The sequence below is a fragment of the Tachypleus tridentatus genome, chromosome 4 (genome assembly GCF_004210375.1).
Source record: "Tachypleus tridentatus isolate NWPU-2018 chromosome 4, ASM421037v1, whole genome shotgun sequence".
Taxonomy (NCBI): Eukaryota; Metazoa; Arthropoda; class Merostomata; order Xiphosura; family Limulidae; genus Tachypleus; species Tachypleus tridentatus.
In genome coordinates, this window is record NC_134828.1 from 98,028,236 (window position 1) to 98,051,960 (window position 23,725).

The 23,725-nt window shown below is 32.8% G+C and overlaps 1 protein-coding gene across 1 annotated transcript in view; it reads left to right on the forward strand.

Annotated features, from left to right (window-relative positions):
- LOC143249741 (protein Wnt-4-like) overlaps positions 1 to 23,725 on the forward strand; it is a 71,687-nt gene that overhangs the window by 15,659 nt on the left and 32,303 nt on the right. The window contains exon 2 of the mRNA XM_076500079.1: positions 18,716 to 18,972. Within this exon, the coding sequence (XP_076356194.1) occupies positions 18,716 to 18,972 (257 nt within the window). The remainder of the gene's footprint in view (positions 1 to 18,715; positions 18,973 to 23,725) is intronic.

Below are 23,725 nucleotides of genomic sequence, written 5' to 3' on the forward strand. Positions count from 1 at the left end.
ATAATCTTTTCAGTCTTGTGACAAGTTACTTTTGTTTGTTTGTTTTGAATTGCGCGCAAATCTAGACGACAACCATCTGCACTAGCCATTCTTAATTTAGCAGTTTAAGTATTGGTTTGATTTGCTTTGAATTTCGCACAAAGCTACACGAGGGTTATCTGTGCTAGCCGTCCCTAATTTAGCAGCGCAAGACCAGAAGGAAGGCAGCTAGTCATCACCACCAATCGCCAACTTTTGGGCTACTCTTTTACCAACGAATAGGGGAATTGACCGTCACATTATAACGTCCCCACGGTTGAAAGGGCGAGCATGTTTGATATGACTGGGATTCGAATCGGCGACACTCAGATTAGGAGTTGAGTGGCTTAACCAGCAGTTTAAGGCTACATCACCCACCGTCAACTCTTGGACTACTCTTTTACCAACGAACAGTGGAATTGACTTGAACATTATATTTCCCCACGGCTGAAAAGGCGACCATGTTTGATATGACGGCGATTCGAACCCGCGACCCTCGAACTATGAGTCAAGCTCCCTAACCACCTGGTCTTGCGACATCTTGTAAATAATGTTTCTGTTAATAACGAAATACAGTAATAAAACTTTGTAATAGAAACATTCATTGGACTGTAGCAAAACTAAAATTATGAGATGATTCATTTTAAGAATATTAATTCAACAGTTAAGCTCAACTTTTTCACATTGTATACGTGAGTTTTATCGAAAGGTTAAAAAATCCTTCAAAGCCATTCAATGAATACCTTAATGTATCTCTGTTTTTGTTCTTTTAATCTACTGTCAGATCAGTATCGATAGCTCTTTCTTTATATTGAGATATAAACGGATATAATGTTTATACATGTTTGTCTTTTGTTAAAAAAAAGAAGGTAAAAAGATAAAATGTTTTATTTTTTACTGTGGTTGGTCTGTCGGGTAAAAAGGGATCATATCAGTTTTTGATAACATTACCCTTTCTGATAATTCTGCTATAACTAAACAATTGCTTACGAACAATACAGGTTAAATTATGACTGTCAAATGAACTAAACTGGGCATTACAAAAATCAAATTAAGTGGGTTTAAAATTATTTGATAATATGATAGACAAACAAATACCCATAAGGACCCGCTAGGTAAGTCCACTGAGGTCACCAGGGCCAAAGTTGGGTGTAGTGTGATTTTCTAGTTAGCATATCTTGAATACATTTATTTGGAAAAAAAGAAACAAAAGTAGGTACCTTATGGGAATTACCATTTTAACAACGACAAAACTAATATAAATGATCTTTTAAGGGCAACAAGCCGAACATGAAAGAAGCCGAGCGTTGAGTCGATTATCTGAATATCTGTCTTTTGTTGACTTACGTAGCTCCTTAGATAATCACAACAAAATCGCTTTCAGATTTTCTGGTAAGGGCTGTGAAATAATATCTAACAGACGCCAGAAACATTGAGATATTTCTAGTTTAATGCAACATAATCCCGGAAAATCCAACTACTAAAGCAAGTGTTCAGTCAGGTCGCACGCGGTAGAGATCGTTATCAATATTTAGAAGAGAATCTAAGTGAAAAATTTGGGTTTCTTTGAAGATGACTTGATACCTTAGGCCTAGCGGCACCATTGGTTTTTATCCAGCTAATGCACACACACTCTTATCTACACCTTGTTGTTTTCTTGTCGTCTCGACAATTCGCCGCCACTGGTATCACTAGTAATAGTCTCCTTGTGGACTTTTCATGTACAAAATATACCTTTTCTTGTGATTAAATGAGAAACATGAGGGATGAAATAAAGTAGGTTGGACAGTTTAGTCTTATTAGACCTGTGGGTCGATATAATGTTTACTTGTTCATCTATAAATACTAGTACAAAACCAGAAGAAAATCTTTTCTAAGTTATGTATAATATCACTTTTTTGTACTCAAAGGTTGCACATACTGTTTTACGGACTAGTTTATTGCAGCCAAAGAGCGCCCTCTGCATGAGTCTATTTTATGGCTGTCACATGGGGTGGAAACTATCATCAAATTCTCGGAATTCCGTGTGACTAGTCGGCTACAGAGACAACGTGTGGATTGTGAGAGTGGCTTTTGGCAGAGTGTAATTGCCATGCGGTCACAAGTTTTCATTTCAGCGTTTATACTACAATAGTAATCACGTAACTTCAGTTCAATGAGAAACACAGTATGAAATTTTTAGAAAATACAGGTTTCTATTTTTATAAAGTACAAACTATTTCCTTTGTTTAGGTTCGGTAGGCTTGCTATTCATTAGAGACTTATGTGTATGTGGGGTAGTTGTTGAAATATTTATATCTGTCTTTTAACCATGAACAAACTATTCGTTCTTCTACGTATCAAATGGTCAAATCTTCTGTTACTGTGACGATATATTTTCTATTATTCAGAGTTCAAATATTACACTAAAAATGTTTTTAAAAAAAATCGAAAGTGGCTTTTATTTATTATCAAATACAGATGCTTACTTACGAGGGTTACACAAATAGTTTCTTCGATGATACAACAGTATAATAAATATTCATCACTTTATTTTCTTTATGTACAGTTTGCCTTAAAACTAACATGTGTATAATAATGTCTCATAAATTAAGTAAAACCTTTCATTTGTTTTCTCACACAAGATATGCGAGTTCAAAAAGATTTGTCTTTGTAATCTTAATTTTCTGTAAAGCTAGAAAATAACTGTCGTTAATTTGCCGTTAATTTCATAAACGTATTTTATATTATAATTTATCTTCATCCCTTCATGAAACCTATACAAAAAAATAAGACACAAAATAACTTTGTTCTTCGGTTATATTATTTCGTAAACATTTATGTTTTATTCTAGGTCCATCTTTACATAATTAAATTACTAGTACACAAAAAAGAGAAGTCTCGTATTTAAAAATAAACGATTATTGTTTGTTCAAACGCTACATATATTTTATAAACAGCCAATGGTTCAATAATACAATATGCGTATATGAAAGGTAACGTGATAACAACATATTAGTTAGTGGTGCTTAAAAATAATGTTACGCTAAAAACAAAATAAAACTACTGTTTGATTTTACATTCGTATTTAAGATACTTTAAACTGTTTAATATTGAGTAATAATTTTGAATTTCAATGTTTTTGAAATTTGGCTTATAAAACAAATAGAACGTTGTCTATTTTATAGGAAATCAGTAATAAAAATATTTAATTAAGATTCTAACTGAGTCAATACTGACCTATTGATTATGTATTAGGTAAGTTTCTTAATTTTGCTTCAAAATATAGCGTAACAAATTTGGACAAGATACAAACTTGAACAGCTTAAGAATGAATATGAAGAAATGTTTTAAGTAAAACGGCAACACTTGACATTTGGTGTTTTAATAAAATCTGCAATAATACTTGATCTAATTTACACCTCTTGAGGAAATAAATATAAGTATAGAGAAATTTACACAAACAATATCGTGTGGTACTATAAACAAAAAAAGTAAACAACTGAGGTCATTACATTTGATTGTTTGTTTGGTTTTGAATTTCGCGAAAAGCTAAACGAGGGCTATTTGCGACAGCCGGCCCTAATTTAGCAGTGTACGCATAGAGGGAAGGCAGTTAGTCATCACCACCTCTTTACTAATAATAGAGAAATTAACTATTACATTGTAACGCTCCCACGGATAAAACGGCGAGGCTGGTTGGTATGACATGGATTCGAACCCGCGACTCTCATATGAAGTGTCGAAGCCTTAACCTCTTGGCCATGCCAAGCACTTCTCCATTTAACTTAAAAGAATATGAATGATGAGTTATTTCTAGTAAAGAAATGTGGTTTGGACGATACGTACTTTAAAGCAATAATTAAACACCTAATGAGTGGTTTACAATAATATGTTCAAATATTATAAGTATAAATAACAGCAAAAATAAGATAAGTATTTTAAAAGATTTAAAAAAAGATAAAGATTTAAAAAAAAAAAGACGTGAAACCAAAACCTTCAGCTGACAGATGGATTGTTTAGAAATATGAGATTTATTGTTGAAATGTCTTTCTATGTTGTACATTAATGTCATCGTTTGGTGCAATATTTCAATTCAACGCTCGACCTTATCTTTTAACTTCATAAGACAAAATACTAACTTAGATCTGAGTCATTGGTCGTAGTTGCTGAAACCAAAATATAAAGAACTTTAGGTTGTTAAAAAAAAATAAAACTAGTTTCATATTTTCTCTCCTAAAATGCCTCAGTGGCAAATAAAGACGAAATGATAAGGTGTTGTAAAACTTAGATTGAAATTAGGGAAGCGTATGTACAATAATACGATTGTTCACATATTTTCTTTAAAACTGTACTCAAAGATATTGTAATATCCTGTAATGTTAAAATACTCTAGAATAAGTGAAAGTGAAACCTGGCAGTATTGGAACGTGTGATAATAATTGTACTAAGCAAACCTATCTCCTTTAATGAATTTCCCAAGCTTTCGGTTCCCAGTTTTGTCTTAGGACAAATATAGCTGATTATGACCCGAATTTTTTTTTGTGAAAAATCTAATTAATTATAAACAGGTGTTTTGAGCTGCACCTTTTCTTCTGTATCCCAGCCGTCCTGAGGAGCTATGCTATTGAACGAAACGCTTCGTTGGCAATGGACGTGGTGGACTTAGTGTGATTGAAATACTATTGTACACTATTCTTTTCTAGAACAAAAACAACCAAGGGACCAAATAAAAAATCCTAATGCTACTGTATTATGAGAAATATTATTTACTGGCTGAGAATACATGTCAGGTTTTATGACAATCAGTCGAGCGGTTCGCTACTTATAAACGGACACACACACACACTTTTGTTAAATGGTGGTTTAAATTACAGCTATATTTCACCAGCAAAGGATATTCACAAAGTAGCAACTTTATTTATTGTTTTCAATGATGTTGCTCAAACCACATACCTAATTTTATTTAGTTATGAGTTGTTGGTTGTCTTTCTTATGGCGCTTGATTAAGTTTAAAAGAAAACTGTTTGGAAATTTGTTTTAAAATTTTAAAATATTCGAAGCTGAACATTGAGAACAGCAGGATCTGGACAATTAATTCAGTTTGGTTTTTGGGATATAATTATTTTATATTTTCACGATGTTTTAGCTTTAAAATATACACTTTTAATTAATTTACCTTGAACTTTTTATTCATATGTTTTATAAATACCTCTAAAGAGAATAAAGTGTTATCTCAATGTTTGATTACGCCCCTACAGTATTACTTTCAACTTGTTCCCAAATCTGGCAATTAAACTTCCTCCAATTAATATGCTGTGGCATATATATATACTACGGAATATAACAAGGCAATGATATGGGTCTCATTTATCAAAATAATAACACATTATTTATTTTAAAGTGAAAACTCAGATAAGAAATTTTTTTTATTGCATATTGATTTAAAATTCTAGTTGAATTTAATACAGGTCAAGAACAAAATGTCAACACCAGTTTACTCATGAATACATATGTGAAAACGTAACAAGTGTAAATATCAGAGCACTTCTGGCAATGCAAATCAGGACACTTTCTGAAGTTAGTTTTTCTCTGTATTTGTTTGTTTGAGAGTAAAACCACATTAGGTCATCTGCGGTATTCATCGTAGGGAACCCGAACATCGGATTGTAGCGCTCTAAGTCCGTAAACTTACGGCTGTTTCACCAGGGACAAGACTTATGAAAGAAAATTAATGTTAGTATTTAAAAATATGGATTTATAAAATAGAACATATTTGATGGAACTAAAATTTCGTTATAGTTTTTATAACCACAAATTTTACACACACACACACGGAAAAAAACAACAACTATAAACTATAAACCAGGACATCAGTAACGAACTGACGTTCATCTGTTTGGCTCTTTGCTTGGTTAGGTGGTTAGGGCGCTTGACTCATAATCTCAGCTACGCGAGTTCAAATCTCCATAAGACTAAACATGCTCGCTCTTTCAGCTTTGGGGCGGTATAAGATAAAGGTCAATCTCACTGTTCGTTGGAAAAAGAGTAACCCAATAATTAGCAGTGGTGGTAATGACTAACTGCTTTCCCTCTAGCCTTACACTTCTAAATTAGATATGGTTAGTGCATATAGCTCTCCTATAGCTTTGCGCGAAATTAAAAAAAAAACAAATTATTTAGCTCCCATAGATACTTCCTGTTCCTCAGATTTTGTATTTGTGTAATGATGGGCTTTAAATGGTGTTTTTCTTTGTTCTCGTTGAAAAAAAAAAAAAAAGATGGCAAACCTACTTTTGAATGATTTCGTGCATTATATGTATATTTACGGCTTATAACTGTTCTGTACCATATACACTTCTTAAAATTTTAAAGAATAATTGTAATTTGTTATACTCTATCTATGACAAGGCCAAACTATTGTTATGGAATAATATGAGCCACTCTTCAGCTTACTCTTATGCAAATCATGCATCAGTTTTATAATTTAAATTATAAGTGCAATGAAATAAAAGCGCCATACAATTTTATTGTCTCTATTGCTACTTTGAATGAATCATAATTTAAAGTACTTTGAACTGTTCACGAATTGTGTCTGTATCTAAAAGAAGACATCTGGATGTTGTGTTTGTGTGAAGAGCTAACAGATGAATATAGAAACTCCAACTTATATAATTACAGAATATTGATACAAATTGACAAACTTGAAACCACTTCCAAACCAATACAGCTGAAATTAAACATGTTATAATCTACAACACAAAAAGACAGAAATTCTCTGACAATTCTGTCTCGTCAAACTCGTTGGATTACTTGTTCCAATATTTAGTTAGATATTTGAAGATGCGATTAACCCAAGACGGAGCCAAGAATGCGCCTAATGGACTAACAGCCTATGAAGAAATGTTCTTTTTTACAACAGAGTTGTGCTTCACCTTACAGCTAGATAGTAGATAAATACTCACTGGAAAGAATTAGAAATATGTTTCATCCTAATTTTCATAAAAAGAAAACGAATAACGTGACACAAAAGGCGGTAGTGGACATACGATGTAGAGAGAGATAGGTATTGGTGGACGTGCCAATCTATATATTCCGCGAAATTGTGTCGTTAATGCCACACCTTATTAGAATTACATCCTATGTTGCTCACATATTCAGCTTAATGGACAATAACATCTGCTTTCACCATGATAAACTGGTCATCATATTCCTTGAAGAATAAGAGATGGGTCGAAAGAAATGAAACTTCATGATCACTTAGCTTCAGTTCCATTTAACACGTACGGAATAGCCATCATAGGCTCGTCACATAGGCTCGGGTATCTCCAGACACTAAAAATCTTCTAGAGAAAGTTCTTCTTTTTTCAGGGAAGTGGTTACTTCAGGTCTCAAGAACACTCTGTCTTTTCTGTTCATAGTAAATATGTTACACAGTGAAGGCCGATGTTACGAACTCTCAAGAAGTGAGTATCCCCTGCCAAATGTTCATGTACAATCAAAGAATAAACGACTGCAGTATTCTCAGAAAATACTGAGCCAATTGGTGAGACAATTACGGTCACAATAACAAGAGGAACTGAGAAATGGTATGCAAGAGCTGAACTGATTAAGTCAGATTTAACCAAAAGAAACGAACTAAGTATAAATTCGTCACTTCGAAGAAACATAGTTGGTACATAACAGTTTGTCTAAGGCAGACAAATACTATATCTGAAGATGGCCTTTTCTTAGTTGGTACATAACAGTTTGTCTAAGGCAGACAAATACTACATCTGAAGATGGCCTTTTCTTAGTTGGTACATAACAGTTTGTCTAAGGCAGACAAATACTATATCTGAAGATGGCCATTTCTTAGTTGGTACATAACAGTTTGTCTAAGGCAGACAAATACTACATCTGAAGATGGCCTTTTCTAAATGCAGTAACATCAAGTCAAGGTCACATCCGGGCAACAGCAGTGATCAAAAACAAAGAAAACAGCAAGAACTGCCTTCAGTTGGAGTTTCCTTCAAGTTATTTCCGAATTTCTCACAATGTCACGTCATTTAGTAGACTAATTTAGTTATTCAAAACAGGAAACAAGTTTCCAGCATCTCTGTACGTGCATTTGTCCAGCATGCAAAGCGTCATGAAAAGGTGATAAAAGTACGTATCTAGTGTATTGAGAAACACGACTGCACTGTTTCTGAACTTGGTAATTGTCTAAAAGCAAAATTTATAGCTTACAATTGGATACCTGTAACTAAGAACAGAGGGCTACGGTAAAATGGTGAAGAGCAATGGCCTAAACATACTTGAATATATATATTTAAGGTATTAAAGGATTATTACCACAATATTTGCATGTCACATGATCAGTCCTTTGCATTTTTGATTGATACGATACAGATGACGTGTCACCTCCACAGAGTAATAAAAATTAGTCTCAAAAGCATGCAGTTTTGTTTTCAATATACGATTATTTTAAATAAAATATAACCTTATCACAAGAGCGCTATTTATTATTTCAGTAGGAAGTGAGCAACTTGAGCAAAGTACGTTTTTTTATAGATGAAAATTAGACATATAATTATATAATAAATATATATATAGAAAATAATCATAAAGTATTGTTCCATAATGAACTAGTTATTATAATATATACTATCCATATGTCTATGTATATATATATATATATATATTATAAATAATGTTATAACAAATTTACCAAAACGGGACAACACTAGATGACGCTCGCAAACCTGCCGCTGAGGCAAAGTACCGTAATGGAGTTTGTTTTTGTTCTTTGGAATTTCGCGCAAAGCTACTCGAGGGCTATCTGCACTAGCCGTCCCTAATTTAGCAGTGTAAGACTAGAGGGAAGGCAGCTAGTCATCACCACCCACCGCCAACTCTTGGGCTACTCTTTTACCAACGAATAGTGGGATTGACCGTGACATTATAACGCCCCCACGGCTGAAAGGGCGAGCATGTTTGGTGCGACCGGGATTCGAACCCGTGACCCTCAGATTACGAGTCGAATGCCTTAACCCACCTGGCCATGCCGGGCCGTACTTCTAATCGTAGGCACAGATATGTGTAAAGCTCCTAGATTTAAAAAGAAAGTGGTAGGAAGTATATGATAGGGCAACCGCCCTTGTTTCTCCCTCCCAAATGGTGCTCCTGACTTATCGTGACATTTTGATTTTATTTACGTGTTCATTTTCCAACTCCACTGTTGATTTTTGCTTGATATATAATGACATACATAAGCTCCAAAATTTTTTATAATGTTTGACATTGTTATTTCAGTTTATTGTTTTCCCTCTCTTCTGTTTCCTAAACTATGTTTTTTAGGGTAAACAAAAATAACAAACACTATAAACACAACACAGAGAAACGAAGAAAAATAATCAATTTCTTAAATTACAGTTTATAAATTCCATAGATAGTTATATCAATTACATACAACCAAACGTACTTTTCTGATTTTTCAGTGAAAAGAGATTTACAAAATATTTAAAAAAAAGTATTTAGTCTCTGTAGGACTATCGGCGTTTAATGCTATTATTAAATGATAGAATACCTAGCTTATACCGTACAGAAGAAAGTGGCAAAAATTCTAATAACAAAATGATAAATCAAATAATGTTCAAATGTGAGTAACTAAACAGTCTGAATTAACTGTTACTGATTTGTTATTTATACATGTGCATAATCTGAGTTTAATATTACCATTAAATAAAATATGATAATTAGCGAAAGGTAAAGAATAACATAATTTTATATTACAAATGTAACTGATAACAATTCAACAATGCATAATTAAAAATTAAAAATTATATCCTATATAAACAACATATCAAATTGTTATCCTTATATTTAGTAGCGTATGGTCTTGTTTTATTTTGTAATACTTATTCATGGTATAACATCGCAGGTAAGTTTATTTTCTAACAGATTTAGAATGCAGTATTTTTTTTTGTTACATCCAACCCAATACTGAGATAAAACAAAGTAAGCAGAGCTATCACAAGAGTTTAAGTCTAGTGAATGAATTAAAGCAGAGCTATCACAATAGAGTAAGTCTCGTGAATGAATTAAAGGCAGAGCTATCCCAACAGTTTAAGTCTCGTGAATGAATTAAAGCAGAGCTATCACAATAGATTAAGTCTCGTGAATGAATTAAAGGCAGAGCTATCACAACAGTTTAAGACTCGTGAATGAATTAAAGCAGAGCTATCACAAGGGTTTAAGTTTTATGAATAAATTAAGGTAGAGCTATCACAACAGTTTAATTCTTATGATTAAATTAAAGCAGAGCTATCACAATAATTTAAGTCTCGGGAACGAATTAAAGCAGAGCTATTACAATAATTTAAGTCTCGGGAACGAATTGAAGCAGAGCTATCACAACAGTTTAACTCTTATGATTAAATTAGAGCAGAGCTATCACAACAGTTTCACTCTTATGATTAAATTAAAGCAGAGCTATCACAATAATTTAAGTCTCGGGAACGAATTAAAGCAGAGCTATCACAACAGTTTAACTCTTATGATTAAATTAGAGCAGAGCTATCACAACAGTTTCACTCTTATGATTAAATTAAAGCAGAGCTATCACAATAATTTAAGTCTCGGGAACGAATTAAAGCAGAGCTATCACAATAATTTAAGTCTCGGGAACGAATTAAAGCAGAACTATCACAACAGTTTAACTCTTATGATTAAAGTAAAGCAGAGCTATCACAATAATTTAAGTCTCGGGAACGAATTAAAGCAGAACTATCACAACAGTTTAACTCTTATGATTAAAGTAAAGCAGAGCTATCACAATAATTTAAGTCTCTGGAACGAATTAAAGCAGAGCTATCACAACAGTTTAAGTCTTGTGAATGATGTGAATGATTTAAAGGCAGAGCTATCACAACAGTTTAAGTCTTGTGAATGATTTAAAGGCAGAGCTATCACACAGTTTAAGTCTCGTGAATGATATGAAAGAATTAAATCAATACTTTGCCTGAAACTCTACCATACCTTAAGAATAAGTCGATAAATTTGGTGAGGTTTTAATCCAATGTAATTTTATTTTATTATTATTGTTGTTTGTTTGTTTACAGATAAATAATCGTCATATTCTCAGCATTAAAGTCATGGTCTCACAGCATATTGCTAATGAGAATATTATAGTGTTTATTGGATGATTTCTAAAGGCAACAGTTGGAATGTTTTTGTAATCATAGGTTGTGCAGTCTTTTTATCTTAAATATGATTAATAGCGAATAGCAGAGATTCCATTTAAAAATGTACGTTTCACATTCATACGGGTGGCCAATCGTCTCTAGCAGCGTTTATGACTAGGAATGTTTATAGAGACTCTGCGAAACTGTTAACAGAAAATAAAACAGCTTCTGATCCAGTTTGTAATAAATCTTACTGCGAGCGTGACGAAATCGAAGTTTTCAGCAGGGACCGTCTATCCAAACAGTATAATTATGGAAAGTTCAATTAAAAACTGTCTGCTCTCATAGTTAAATTCTACTGTTTATAACAAAAAATAAAAACTTTTTTAAAATATATGATATTTCTTTTAAGTCCACGGTTCTGTAAAATGTCTGATGCTTCGATAAATCGTGAAGGAACACCAGTGTAATAATTTTTACAACTTTGGCTTTTCATTTTTTTAACACAGTAACTCTGTTTTTGAAAGTTGTTTTACGTCATTTTCTTACGTGTGTGATAGCTGAGTTAAGGTACATATTAATGGTCTAAGCTTTAAGCTATTGGCGCCATAAAGTGATTGTGTTCAAAACACTTTGGTCTCAGCAGGCTAGTCACCTTTTTATTGCTTCTTTATTACCCATTAAACAAGTGTGGAGTATAGTAGCCAAAATTTTACAGCCGTCTTAGTAGTCTCGTGATGAACGAACCGATACGTGATTCACTGACATAGAAATTCCAGTGTTATAGAAACCATGTGCAGACTTAACTTAGCAGAACTACCATAACCTAAGTTAATGACTCTAAGCTGACATAAAAGTTCCATCAATTTTCTGACCGCTTGCTGACTCACCTCGAAACACTCACAACTGTAATATTGACCATATTATGTCTCTAATATAACCAACGGTTAGGTTTAACGAAATCACGCTCATACTGTGTATCTGTAAAGCCGTATATTTTAGATACACTGTAGTTAACATTCATTATCAAGTAAATCACTTTTTAATACCACATCTTTACATCCTAGTTATACAAGCTAACTGTTCTGCAATATTTCATTTGTTCTTGCTTTGCTGTTGATGAATTTACTTGCAATTATTTAAGCCGTTATTAAGTTTCTATACAGCAGGAATTATACCACTTAAGTATAGGTGTCTACTTATTGCCAATTATATAACATATAAGCCACTTTTATTAATATGAACAAGCGTATGCACCGCTCTTTGTCTGGATTTCATGTCTCCTTGACGTAAACTTTAAACGATACAGTTTTATATTAGTGTAGAGATTGAACGCTAAACCGACAAGATGTTAAACAGTTTTATTAAATGATTTATGCAAAAAGTATCCAACTCTTTAGACTATTCGCGTACTGATTACTATGATAAGACAGGTAAATTATTGCAACCAAGTAGAATAAAGAAAGTTTCGTGGAAAACTCACAGAATTAAAACGGGATGCAATCATACCCTTGAATACAGTATGGGATGGTACTTCAGACGCAAAGTCTTAACATTACATTGGCTTATTCAACTGATTATACAAGTACAACTTATTTGATCAACTACACGTTCTCACCATCTACCATAGTAAGCCACCAGGTTTCAGAAAACAGTAAAAGCGTTAGATTGAAACTGGCACAACTGACCATCACATTGTATCCTGACTGTCGAGTTTAATTCCAGTTGATTGAAAACGGCGTCTCTTATCATGTCAGACTTTTCGGCTGGTCAATTAACTTTGAATATTTGTTTAAATCTAGCAAAATGTATTCATTGTACCTGAATTTAAGTATTAAATTGTATTTACAGCCTTTGTTAATAATTTACTTATCATCATAACCTTGGTCATCCCATTGACCTTTGACTACACGGTTTAAAAGTCTTGACTCTCATGTCCAAGCTCAATTTACGGAGAGCTGACTTGCAAAACCAGATGCCTCTTAAGGTTGTCTTTCTTTTTTGGAAGAGTTGTCTCATCATTTCCGACTATAAATTCTCCAATTTTGCGATTTTAAAATTTATGTAAGACGCAAACATGTATCGTTTCGAAGAGAGGATTATCTGTAATGTTGAAGCGTATCGTCAGAGCAAGGTTCGCTGTGTTATAGAAGTTAATAATACGACACATTACTCCGCACAATTATTAGTAAAGTAAGTTAAATAGTTCCTCTCAGGATTAACAGTCTATATTACAAATAAATAAATAGAAAACCCTAAAAGATAAAATGGGTATCGGAATACAACTAATAGAATGGACAAAATACGAGACTTGAGCTCTCTACAGACGAATCTAAGTTTCGTTTCTTTAGTAGCAATGAATGACAGTTTGTTGGAAGGCAGAAAGGAGAATAGCGTTGTAGTCAATGTACTTCTTTAGTGAAGCATGGGACTGGTCAAAGCACGTTTAAGTTACAGTCGACGGTGTCGGTAATATACACAAAACTGTGACACTTTCAGTGTTGACACACGCAAATAGATTCTAATATATCATTCTATTACATTATTTACTCCGAAACACAACGTATTGGGTGGGGACTCGTTTTACAGTAAGACTTTATCTAAAACATACAGCACGAGTGGTGAAACCGAATATTGGTGACAAAGCGATCCGCGGAACACTCTTAATTAGAGTTTGGTCTGTGCAAAGTTTGGTATCCTAGAGAACAAGCAAGTAGTCAAACATATATACTGTAAACCCTTGGGTTATTATTATTGACTGAATAGCGGTTTTGATTGTCACTCTTACAAAATACAGAGAATAATTCTATATGCTAGGCATGACCAAGTGATTAAGGCGCTCGACTCGTGATCTGAGGATAACGGGTTAATCCTTGTCGTATCAAACATGTCGCCCTTTTAGTCATGGGAGCGTTATTATGTTACACTCAATCTCACTATTCGTTAATGAGAGAGTAGCCCACGAGTTGGCGGTGGATAGTGATGACTAGCTCCCTTTCCTCTAGTTTTACACTACTAAATTAGGGACAGCTAGCGCAGATAGTCTTTGTGTAGCTTTGCGTGAAATTCAAAAACAAAGAAACAATAACTATGCGGTAACGAAACACGATTCTTGAACTCCTGGATTCACAGTTCGTTAAAGCAAACCATCAATCTCTACCTCTGAAAGGCTGGTATGGGTATTAACACTTATTGATAAAGAGAGAACAACGTTTCGACCTTCCTAAATCATCTTTAGGATGAAACATTGTTCTCTCCTTATTAATAAAAGTGTTAATACCCATAACAGCCGTTCTGAGATACATTTTATTTCAAGTGGGTTTCTCGTCATTTAAGAGAAACCATTATTCTATGCCTAGCCGCATAACACAGTCTATATAGACTTACGTATAAACTGAAAAGGTCACAAGTCATCCAGATAACTCAACTAATTTGTAGTTACTAATGCAAGACATTCTAAATAATATTTGACTCTCATACATTTAATAAATTCTGAGGCAACGTTAAAACTACACGTAATGTTTTTTGTAAACAAAGAGCTCATATTAGCGCATTGTGCTTCTCATACGCTTATTCTGCGTTTTCTGTGATATTATTCTGTACCATTACTAAATCCACACCCACTTAGTTGCCATTTCTTGTTGTTAGCGGCTCCTGTATTTCTTACGATTTTATGCAGATTTTGTCACTTACGAATATCTGTGCAGCTAAGATTCATAACACTAAAATCAGTTTGATTCCTAATAACAGGTTTATTATTATCTAAAAATAAAAGTTGAAGATACTTAAACTTTAGTATGAATCATATCCTTAGGCATAACAGCAGTTTTCTAGTTTGGCTTAACTGTAGGTTCTGTATTTGTTTCAGTTTGATATACAATGATAGTTAGTTTGTTTTAGAGCAAAGTCACATTGGACCGTCTGCTATTTAAGCCGCATGAAATCGAATCTTGGATTTTTGCATTATAAATCAGTAAACTAGGCGTCGTCTTAGAAGTCAAATACAACTACTATGATAGGACAGTCGTGAGAGCGTTATAAGTGATGGTCAATCCTATTATTCGTTGGTAAGAGAGTAGCCCAAGAGTTGGTGGTGAGTGGTGATGACTAGCTGCCTTCCCTCTGGTTTTACACTGCTAAATTAGGGAGGGCTAACACAGATAGCCCTCGAGTAGCTTTGTGCGAAATTCAAAATCAAAGAAAAACAAACTATGATAGGAAATAATCATCACCTTAATAGGCGAATATGAATTTATTGGAATTGTTTCACGTAAAACGTTTACTTGCTGTTTAAGTAAGTATTTACATATCAAATAAAGTATATATTAAATCAAATAAGTTGCCAATAGTTCTTCTAATGACAGGTATAATAATGACTATCATCTTGTTGATCTATGCTCGAGTTTCGATTATCTATTGGAGTTCTTTTTGATGCTTGTTGTGTTGAAACGAGTAAGAAACATTTGATAGTTACCACATTCCAGTGCACTGCAGCAGTGTTTAATTTCAGTTTTGACATACTTTAATATTTGTTTTTTTTTAATGTTATGAAGAGATACATTTACTATATAAAGGCATGGGATGTCCGCAGGGGCGGAGTGGCACTTATTCCCCCTATAAATTCATTTTTCTTCTTTATTTATTCATATATATGTATTTACAAGTTTTTTCACTTCACAATTTCATACTACTTTCATATTACACTTAATATTTTATTCTAATAAAAAATCATTAGGTTTATCAGCAGCTTCACTTAAAACCTCAAGATACCTACTTAATATTTTAAAGTCTATATAGACTTACGTATAAACTGAAAAGGTCACAAGTCATCCAGATAACTCAACTAATTTGTAATTACTAATGCAAGACATTCTAAATAATATTTGACTCTCATACATTATTTGCCCTCTGTAGGTAAATATTTTAAACAATATGTTTCTACCACGGCGATTTCTTGAATATTGATTGGGTATGACAATCCACACTCAGGTCATAAAAAGAGACCGACACGATCTTGTCGACAGCGCCTGAGCTCTGAAATTGAGTTAACATGGTGCCACCTGCTGGTAAACCGGGAGCAAATTATCAAAGTGACACAGTCTTGTTGTCCTTGCCATATATAACACAATCAATGCCATTTAAATATTGTACCTTATGTAACTTCATATTACTGTGTTCGTCTAAGCATTTGTTTTATTTAAAATTAAATTACCTTGTAGAATTAAGAACGTAAAAGAACAAAGAAATATTTGACTCAGCAGATAGCCTAATGTAGCTTTGCTATAAGAAACACACACACACAAAGAAATATTCATAATGTAAAGTATATATATATATATAACTGCATGTCTGCAATATGGCTTAAACAAACCTTTCAAATATTTAGCCCATCAAATCTGACTATGATAACTTGCCTGCCTTCTTAACTGTAATGAAAACAAATTAATCGCCTCTTGATTTTGACTATGCACCCCCGGAAAATTTTCTTCGGACTCCTATAAGCAAAGGTTGTCAATATTATCTAACAAAAGAACTATACATAATTAAGAAATGTATTCTTCATTCTTTCACACTGCCATCTATAAAAACAGATAAAGCTGTTAATCGACAGGTACTTTATAAATTATTTTATTGATTTTAGCAAGACATTTTGTTGTGATTAATTATATAAAAAAATTATTTGCTGTATCAATATTTTGGTCCCCCGGAAAACTTTTTACGAACGCCCATGAACAAAGATTGACAGCATTATCTTGCAAAATAAAGTCATATAATTAAAAAAGATATCTATTGTTCATTCTTTCGCGCGTGTTTGCATTCTTTAAAAATGAAATCACAGTAACATGTAGAAAAATAGAAACAGTTGTAAATTAAAAGGTACTTTACAAATTATCCATATATTTTCTTGTTGTTTAAGCAATACATTTTGTTGGTGGTTAATTAAATATATATTTTTTTATTTCCGGTGTTAGTATTGCTGTGTCTCATAGATAATAATTCGGCTCTTACAAACGAGCGTAGTGGGTACTATAAAACTTTGGCAGGGTCAGGTAATTAAGGCAATCAACTCGTAATCAGAGGGTCGCAGATTCGAATCCCCGTCACACCAAATATACTCGCTCTTTTAGCCGTAGGGGCGTTATAACGGTCAATCCCACTATGCGTTGTTAAAGAGTAGACCAAGAGTTGGCGGTGGGTGGTGATGACTAGCTGCCTTTCCTCTATTCTTACACTGCTAAATTAGGGACGGATATCACAGATAGCTCTCGTGTAGCTTTGCGAGAAATTCAAACCAAACCAAACTATGATTTTATCTGTGGAAATTTAAATAATTTAATTTCTGTATATTTATATTTAGACTATATCATAAAAGTATTTTATATATTTGTACTTAGACCATATCATACAAGTGTTTTATATATATGTACTTATACTGTATCATACAAGTGTTTTATATATCTGTACTTAGACTACATCATACAAATGTTTTATATATATATACTTAGACTATATCATACAAGTATTTTATATATTTATACTTAGACTATATCATACAAGTATTTTATATATTTATACTTAGACTATATCATACAAGTGTTTTATATATATGTACTTAGACTATATCATACAAGTGTTTCATATATTTATACTTAGACTACATCATACAAGTGTTTTATATATTTATATTTAGACTACATCATACAAGTGTTTTATATATTTATACTTAGACTATTTCATACAAGTGTTTTTTGTCCCCAAACCTTTAATTATTCGGCAAAAGTTGTTTTATGAATTAATTAAAAATGCCTTTTACAAAATTTTTGAAACTTAATATAAATTTTAACTCCATGCTTATTATCCGCTATTTACGTGTCTCCAATAAAAATATTGTACAATAACACTTATATTTTACGTTTTTCGTTATACGTGTCAATCGGTGAGTCAGTGATAAATCCACCAACCTAGAAAGCTAACGCCGGGAGTTCAATTTTCCGTCGTCAAAACTAGAGAATGGGCTATTTCGGCGGTATAATTGTACGCGGTTGCTGACTTTTCGCTCAATGCCAGAGCAAATCAGGTCGGCTGGGTTATAACACGTAACGTTTTAGCTGAAACGTTAAATAAATCAGTTTTTGTGATATTTAAGTGTTACGAACCATAATCAACTAGTTGGTATCTTTTGCCATACAAAGCTCTTTGGATATAATTACAGTTTTGAGTTAACATAAAGATGTTCTTCAATAGTGAAAAAAATATTTTTATAAGGAAATGATTTGATCTGGAAATGTTGCATTATATGATATCTAATAGCTAGTAACGTATATAACTGTAACACCATTACAAAGGCTGTAATATTAGATATAATATTTTTGGAATAACAGCATAATATAATAGATATGAGAGAGAGAGAGAGAGAAATAGCATAATAAACCTCACTAAATAATTTTATAAGCATCTGAAACTTGATGCAATAATATACGTATGTTCCACATATTTAATCCTATTAAAAGTGTCAGAACTTTATAACCATTGATTGTTATTTTGTTCCACAGGTTACTAGGAATGCCTACTATCTACCAAAGTACATTGGAGCTAAAACCCACAACGTATAAAAACTATTGTAAAAAACTACATTACCTTGTGGACAAACAGCAAGAACTCTGTGGCCTTAGTTACAACGTTCTGATGATCGTTGGTCATGGGGCCAAGATGGGGATAGAAGAGTGCCAGCATCAGTTCAAAATGAGCAGATGGAACTGTTCCACTTTCAATGACACTCCGACTGTTTTTGGTGGGGTTTTGCACGTCAGTACGTATCATCCTTAGGTTTTCAATTTAATGTACGTTATACCTTATAAGGTCAAAGTTCGTTTACTGGTAAAATATTTTGAAAACATGCATGTTTGATGTAGTGACAAAGTGTGTAGTTATTATTTATAAATAACCCGAACACAGTAACAAATCACATTTTAGTTCTGTGTTTGTTGTGTTTTTTTATACATGTATGTGTCTTGGAGGGCTAGTTAAGATGTATAATTTTAATTGAAAAGTGTTCCTCGTGTAAATCAACTTACTTTAACTTAATAGCGAAGACTCGTAAAAATAATATCATACTCAGTGTATCTAGTTATAATTTTAGTAACATGTAAGTTTTAATTATTACTTTTGTTAATATTGATAGTATTAAAAGCTGTACGTTATATCACATAGATTTTGCAGATTATATTTATCAAAGTTAACTGAATTTTTGTGAAATTTTTCACTGTGGTACGTTTACAGTTTTTTTTTAATACTCGAAGTTTTTTCTTTGCTTTCTTTATGTTTTTCTAATTTATTATTTTATTTTATGAGAAGACGAGAAAAAGACTATTCAGGGACTTATTATGTCTCTGTTTAATATATTTCTTCAAATTAAAATAATAATTATCTATTAAAAATACCTCCCGCAAGTTCAGCGGTAAATCTACGCAATTTCAACGCAACAATCAGGGGTTCGATTCCCCTCGGTGGGCTCGTCAGATAGCCTGAAGTGGCTTTGCTATACGAAAACACACACACGCTATTAAAAATAATTGCGAAACAGAGTCTCTGACTTGTTTGATATTTTCAATGAAAAAGTAGTGTAAAATAATTTTTTCGCAATTTTTCCTTGTGTTATTTTTAATGTTACCAATCAAATCACAAAGATTATAGCTATAGATACCAATATTTGATACAACTGGTCTCACAGAAAGGTCTGGCGAATGAATTTTTTGCTCTCTCTTGCATAACTAGATCTAAATGATAGAATTTTAGAAAACATTAACGACTATGATATTTTCTTTTTCAATTTATAATAACCAATTCTGCATGTCTTCTTGTCATACAATAGATAGATTTTGATATTTATTTTAATACGTGTCATAACTTCAGTTAATAAGAAATGTTATAATTTCTTAAACTCATTATTTCATTACACTGAATCAAATAAACGTTAATTTTACTTTGATTTGAGTTTCGGTTTTAAATCTATTTTATTCACTTTTCTTCAGGAATATAATATACTTCTAATTAATGTACTGTTAAATAGAGCTTTTGAATTTTCTCACAGTGGTATGCAGGGCGTAGCCCTAGCGGTTAGGATACTGGACAGTGGATTAAATAGCTCATAGTCGCTTTTTTGTGTGTGATGACAATCCCCCTCTATGTATTGTAGACCTGAGTGTTATAAAATTATTGGTAATTATTCCACTATTCAATTAGTGTCACCCAAGAGTTAGCGGACGGTGCTGGTGCTATAATCTAACTGTTCTTTCTTTATTCTAACAGGTCAAAATTAGTGTCGATTAACCCTTAGGTAGCTTTGCGTGAATATTTAAAAAAAACCTAACAAAAATGAAATATAAACATTATGTATATACAGCCGAGTGTTCAGTTACTTCATACTTAAGTTTCACTCTAAGTGATTGATCTTTGTATAACTGTTTCTTTTCTTCTCTTTTGTGAATGGCATACTTAAACACATATTATATAGCTTTAAGATTATGTAACTTGCAGGGAAAATAATCAAAAATTAAAATAATTTCGGAAAATTTAAATCAGTTTATTGCAAATGTTGATAATGTATATTTTCTCTTTAATTAATATATAAACATTAAATGTCCAGTGAAAAGAAAGCATGACTCCCTTTTATTACATTAATAATTATAAATTGTATGCTTACTGTGATAGTTGTGCATTATTTACATCAAAAGTTAATCTGGTTAAACCTTTTAACAACAGTCTTGTATAAAAATAACTGCAATTTTACGTTTTGTTACATAAAGGAATAGTCATTGAAAGAGAGAGAGAAAATCATGCTCTATGCATGAATATAACATAGTTCGTAGATGTATAAACAACATTACCATTCTCAGCTCTGATAAAGTATACCACAGATGTAACTTACATTTGTTTATATATTATTCTTAAAAATTAGTTAAATGCTAAATCATCATATGTTTTAAATAATTCTTCCCTTCAGTACCTAGAGATATAATAAATCTACTCCCAGGTTATTATCCTTTTTCCATAAAACCTAAATCATCCGGTGTAAGATCCACGTTTCACCTGAGTGTAATACTTATCTAAAGTTGAAGACTAAGACCGCATAAGGATGAGTGATGGTCTTGTAAGTTTACTTCTTTAGATTTTAAGATTTTAACCTCGTTTCATCTTAATAATTTATTTGAGCTCCTTTTAACAATTTTTTAACCGTTATCTCCTAAACATATAGATATATATAGAAAATATACAGTATTTATGTATATACGACGAATCACAAGTTTTCTGCATAACTGATTAAAAAGAGTAATTTTATTTTATTAACCACTGCCTGTTTTATGTGTCTTCTACTTTTGTATACGACGGTTAGACACTTCGAAAATTAACTTTTAAACTGTCTGTCACTGATGGTGATCATCCATTAGTTGTTTCAATGTTTCATTAATTTCTTGGTAAACGTTGAAAACTGTTTTACAGCAAGTTGTAGAAATCGATGCCAATGTACAATTTAAGTATTTAGGTATAGGATGAAAAAGTAACTGTTCTCATAAAAATACTAATAATCCAGTGTTACAAAATCAAGTTAGTTTCTGTGATACACTTTACAACTTCCCATTGTTCATGAGGAGTACTTGTAATGAAAAGTACTTTATGAATATGCTCTTGTATAACACTAAATTAAAGAAACAGTGTAGTAGCTGATTTAATCCAAAAAAAAAGATTGTGTAAGTGAACAGATGTTTTATTTTATAACACAAGGAACTACTGGTGAGTAGCTGTATATTTCACTTCACTGCCACGTTTTTATTAGGATTTTCGTTAAGCTTTAAAATTTAAGTAGTCTGATTAGCCACAGTGCATTACAGTAATCTTCGTGACAAACCTTTACAAGGATTAAGTGTGACAACCTTAACTGTTAAACGTTTGACTAGACCACGCTTACCTCCCTGCGGCCCACAGTAAGGAGTATCGAACCATTGCCTGGTTGTGACATAATGAGGTAGGGCGCCAGTCTGCTGGAACATTTTCACTCGTCCACACCATTTCACATGTCATGTTGCTATAGTTTCAGTTACGTGTCACCATACTGTACTGACATTATTATCCAAGACAGATGGGGTCTGTGATATGTTTCCCTTTTCCCCATAGAAGAATATAACGTTGGGGTCATTTTGCGAATGGGTAACAACCATCCGACAGAGTTTATTGCCTGACCTCATGCGGTAACAGCTGCTGTGGCAACTTTCCTTCCTGGCTAAATGAACAGACACTTTCTTGTCATTTTTGTCCCTTTGGAATTTGTTATCCATACTACCAGTGATTAAACTCACTTGCTGTAGTAGTAATAGTGTATGAAGTGTTCTATAGATATCAATAACAGACACATCCAAGACGTACATTCAATAGTCTCACAAAAGAAAGAAAAAACGATACTGAAAATAAATTTTCTCAAAATAATAAATTAGATGTTTTCGAGAAGTTGCACTTATCTCTTATAAACAAATCTGACGAATCATATTTAATATTGTAAGTGAAATCCTTTTGTTCCTTTGAGTTGTACTCTTAACATTTGCCATATTATCTCTCTCTACATAAATATATATATGTACATGATGGAGATCACATTGTTGAAAAACAATAGCATAAGAATATGTGTGGCAACTGTCATAATTTAGGAAATTCTGAAAAGCAACGTCCTTATTAGTACTTAAAAATTTCTTAGAATAATCCTCAGATGTGAATCGCGTGAGTTGAAATGTAACTAGTCGTGATAAATTTACTCTTAAGGTATTGAGATTTCCGTCAGCGATCAAGAACAGGTAAAGGACTTCAAGCTGTTACCACATGTTTATTAAGTTTAGAGAAACGACCAGTTATGGCAAAAGTAATAGATAGTAAACGGAATGTTTAAATAAAACTTAAGTTTCTTGTTCATCCGTCTGTGTAAAACAAGAGAGTGTTAAAAGTGGTATTATACTCCCGCGGTGCCTGAACTAGCTGAGGAAAGAATATTACTTTACTAATAATATTGCTTTAGTAAGATGAATAATCTTAAGATGAAGTTAAGGGGGGAAACACCCAAGAGTAATTGATAGTAATTGTTTATAATTATGGCTTTTTGTTCCACACTATTGGAATTTTTTTTGTATAAATTCATTTTGAGTTAAGTCTTAATTTTCGAAGATGAGAAGCAGTTTTATTAATATCTCTTACTCTGAAAACATCCATCCATCACACACTTTATGCAATAGAGTTTATCAATAACCCAACACAAAATTACTTGCTGCTACCTTGAAAAATTGATAAATTTGTAGCAATTCTTTTCTAGCATTGTTTAATATCAGCTACGGATCGGCATGGCCAAGTGGTTAGGGAGCTCTACTTGTAATTTGAGGGTCGCGGGTTCTAATTACTGTCGCACCAAACATGCTTGCCCTTTCAGCCTTGGGGGCGTTATTATATTACGGTCAATTCCATTATTCGTTGGTAAAAGAGTATCCCAAGAGTTGTCGGTGGGTGACAATGACTAGCTGCCTTCC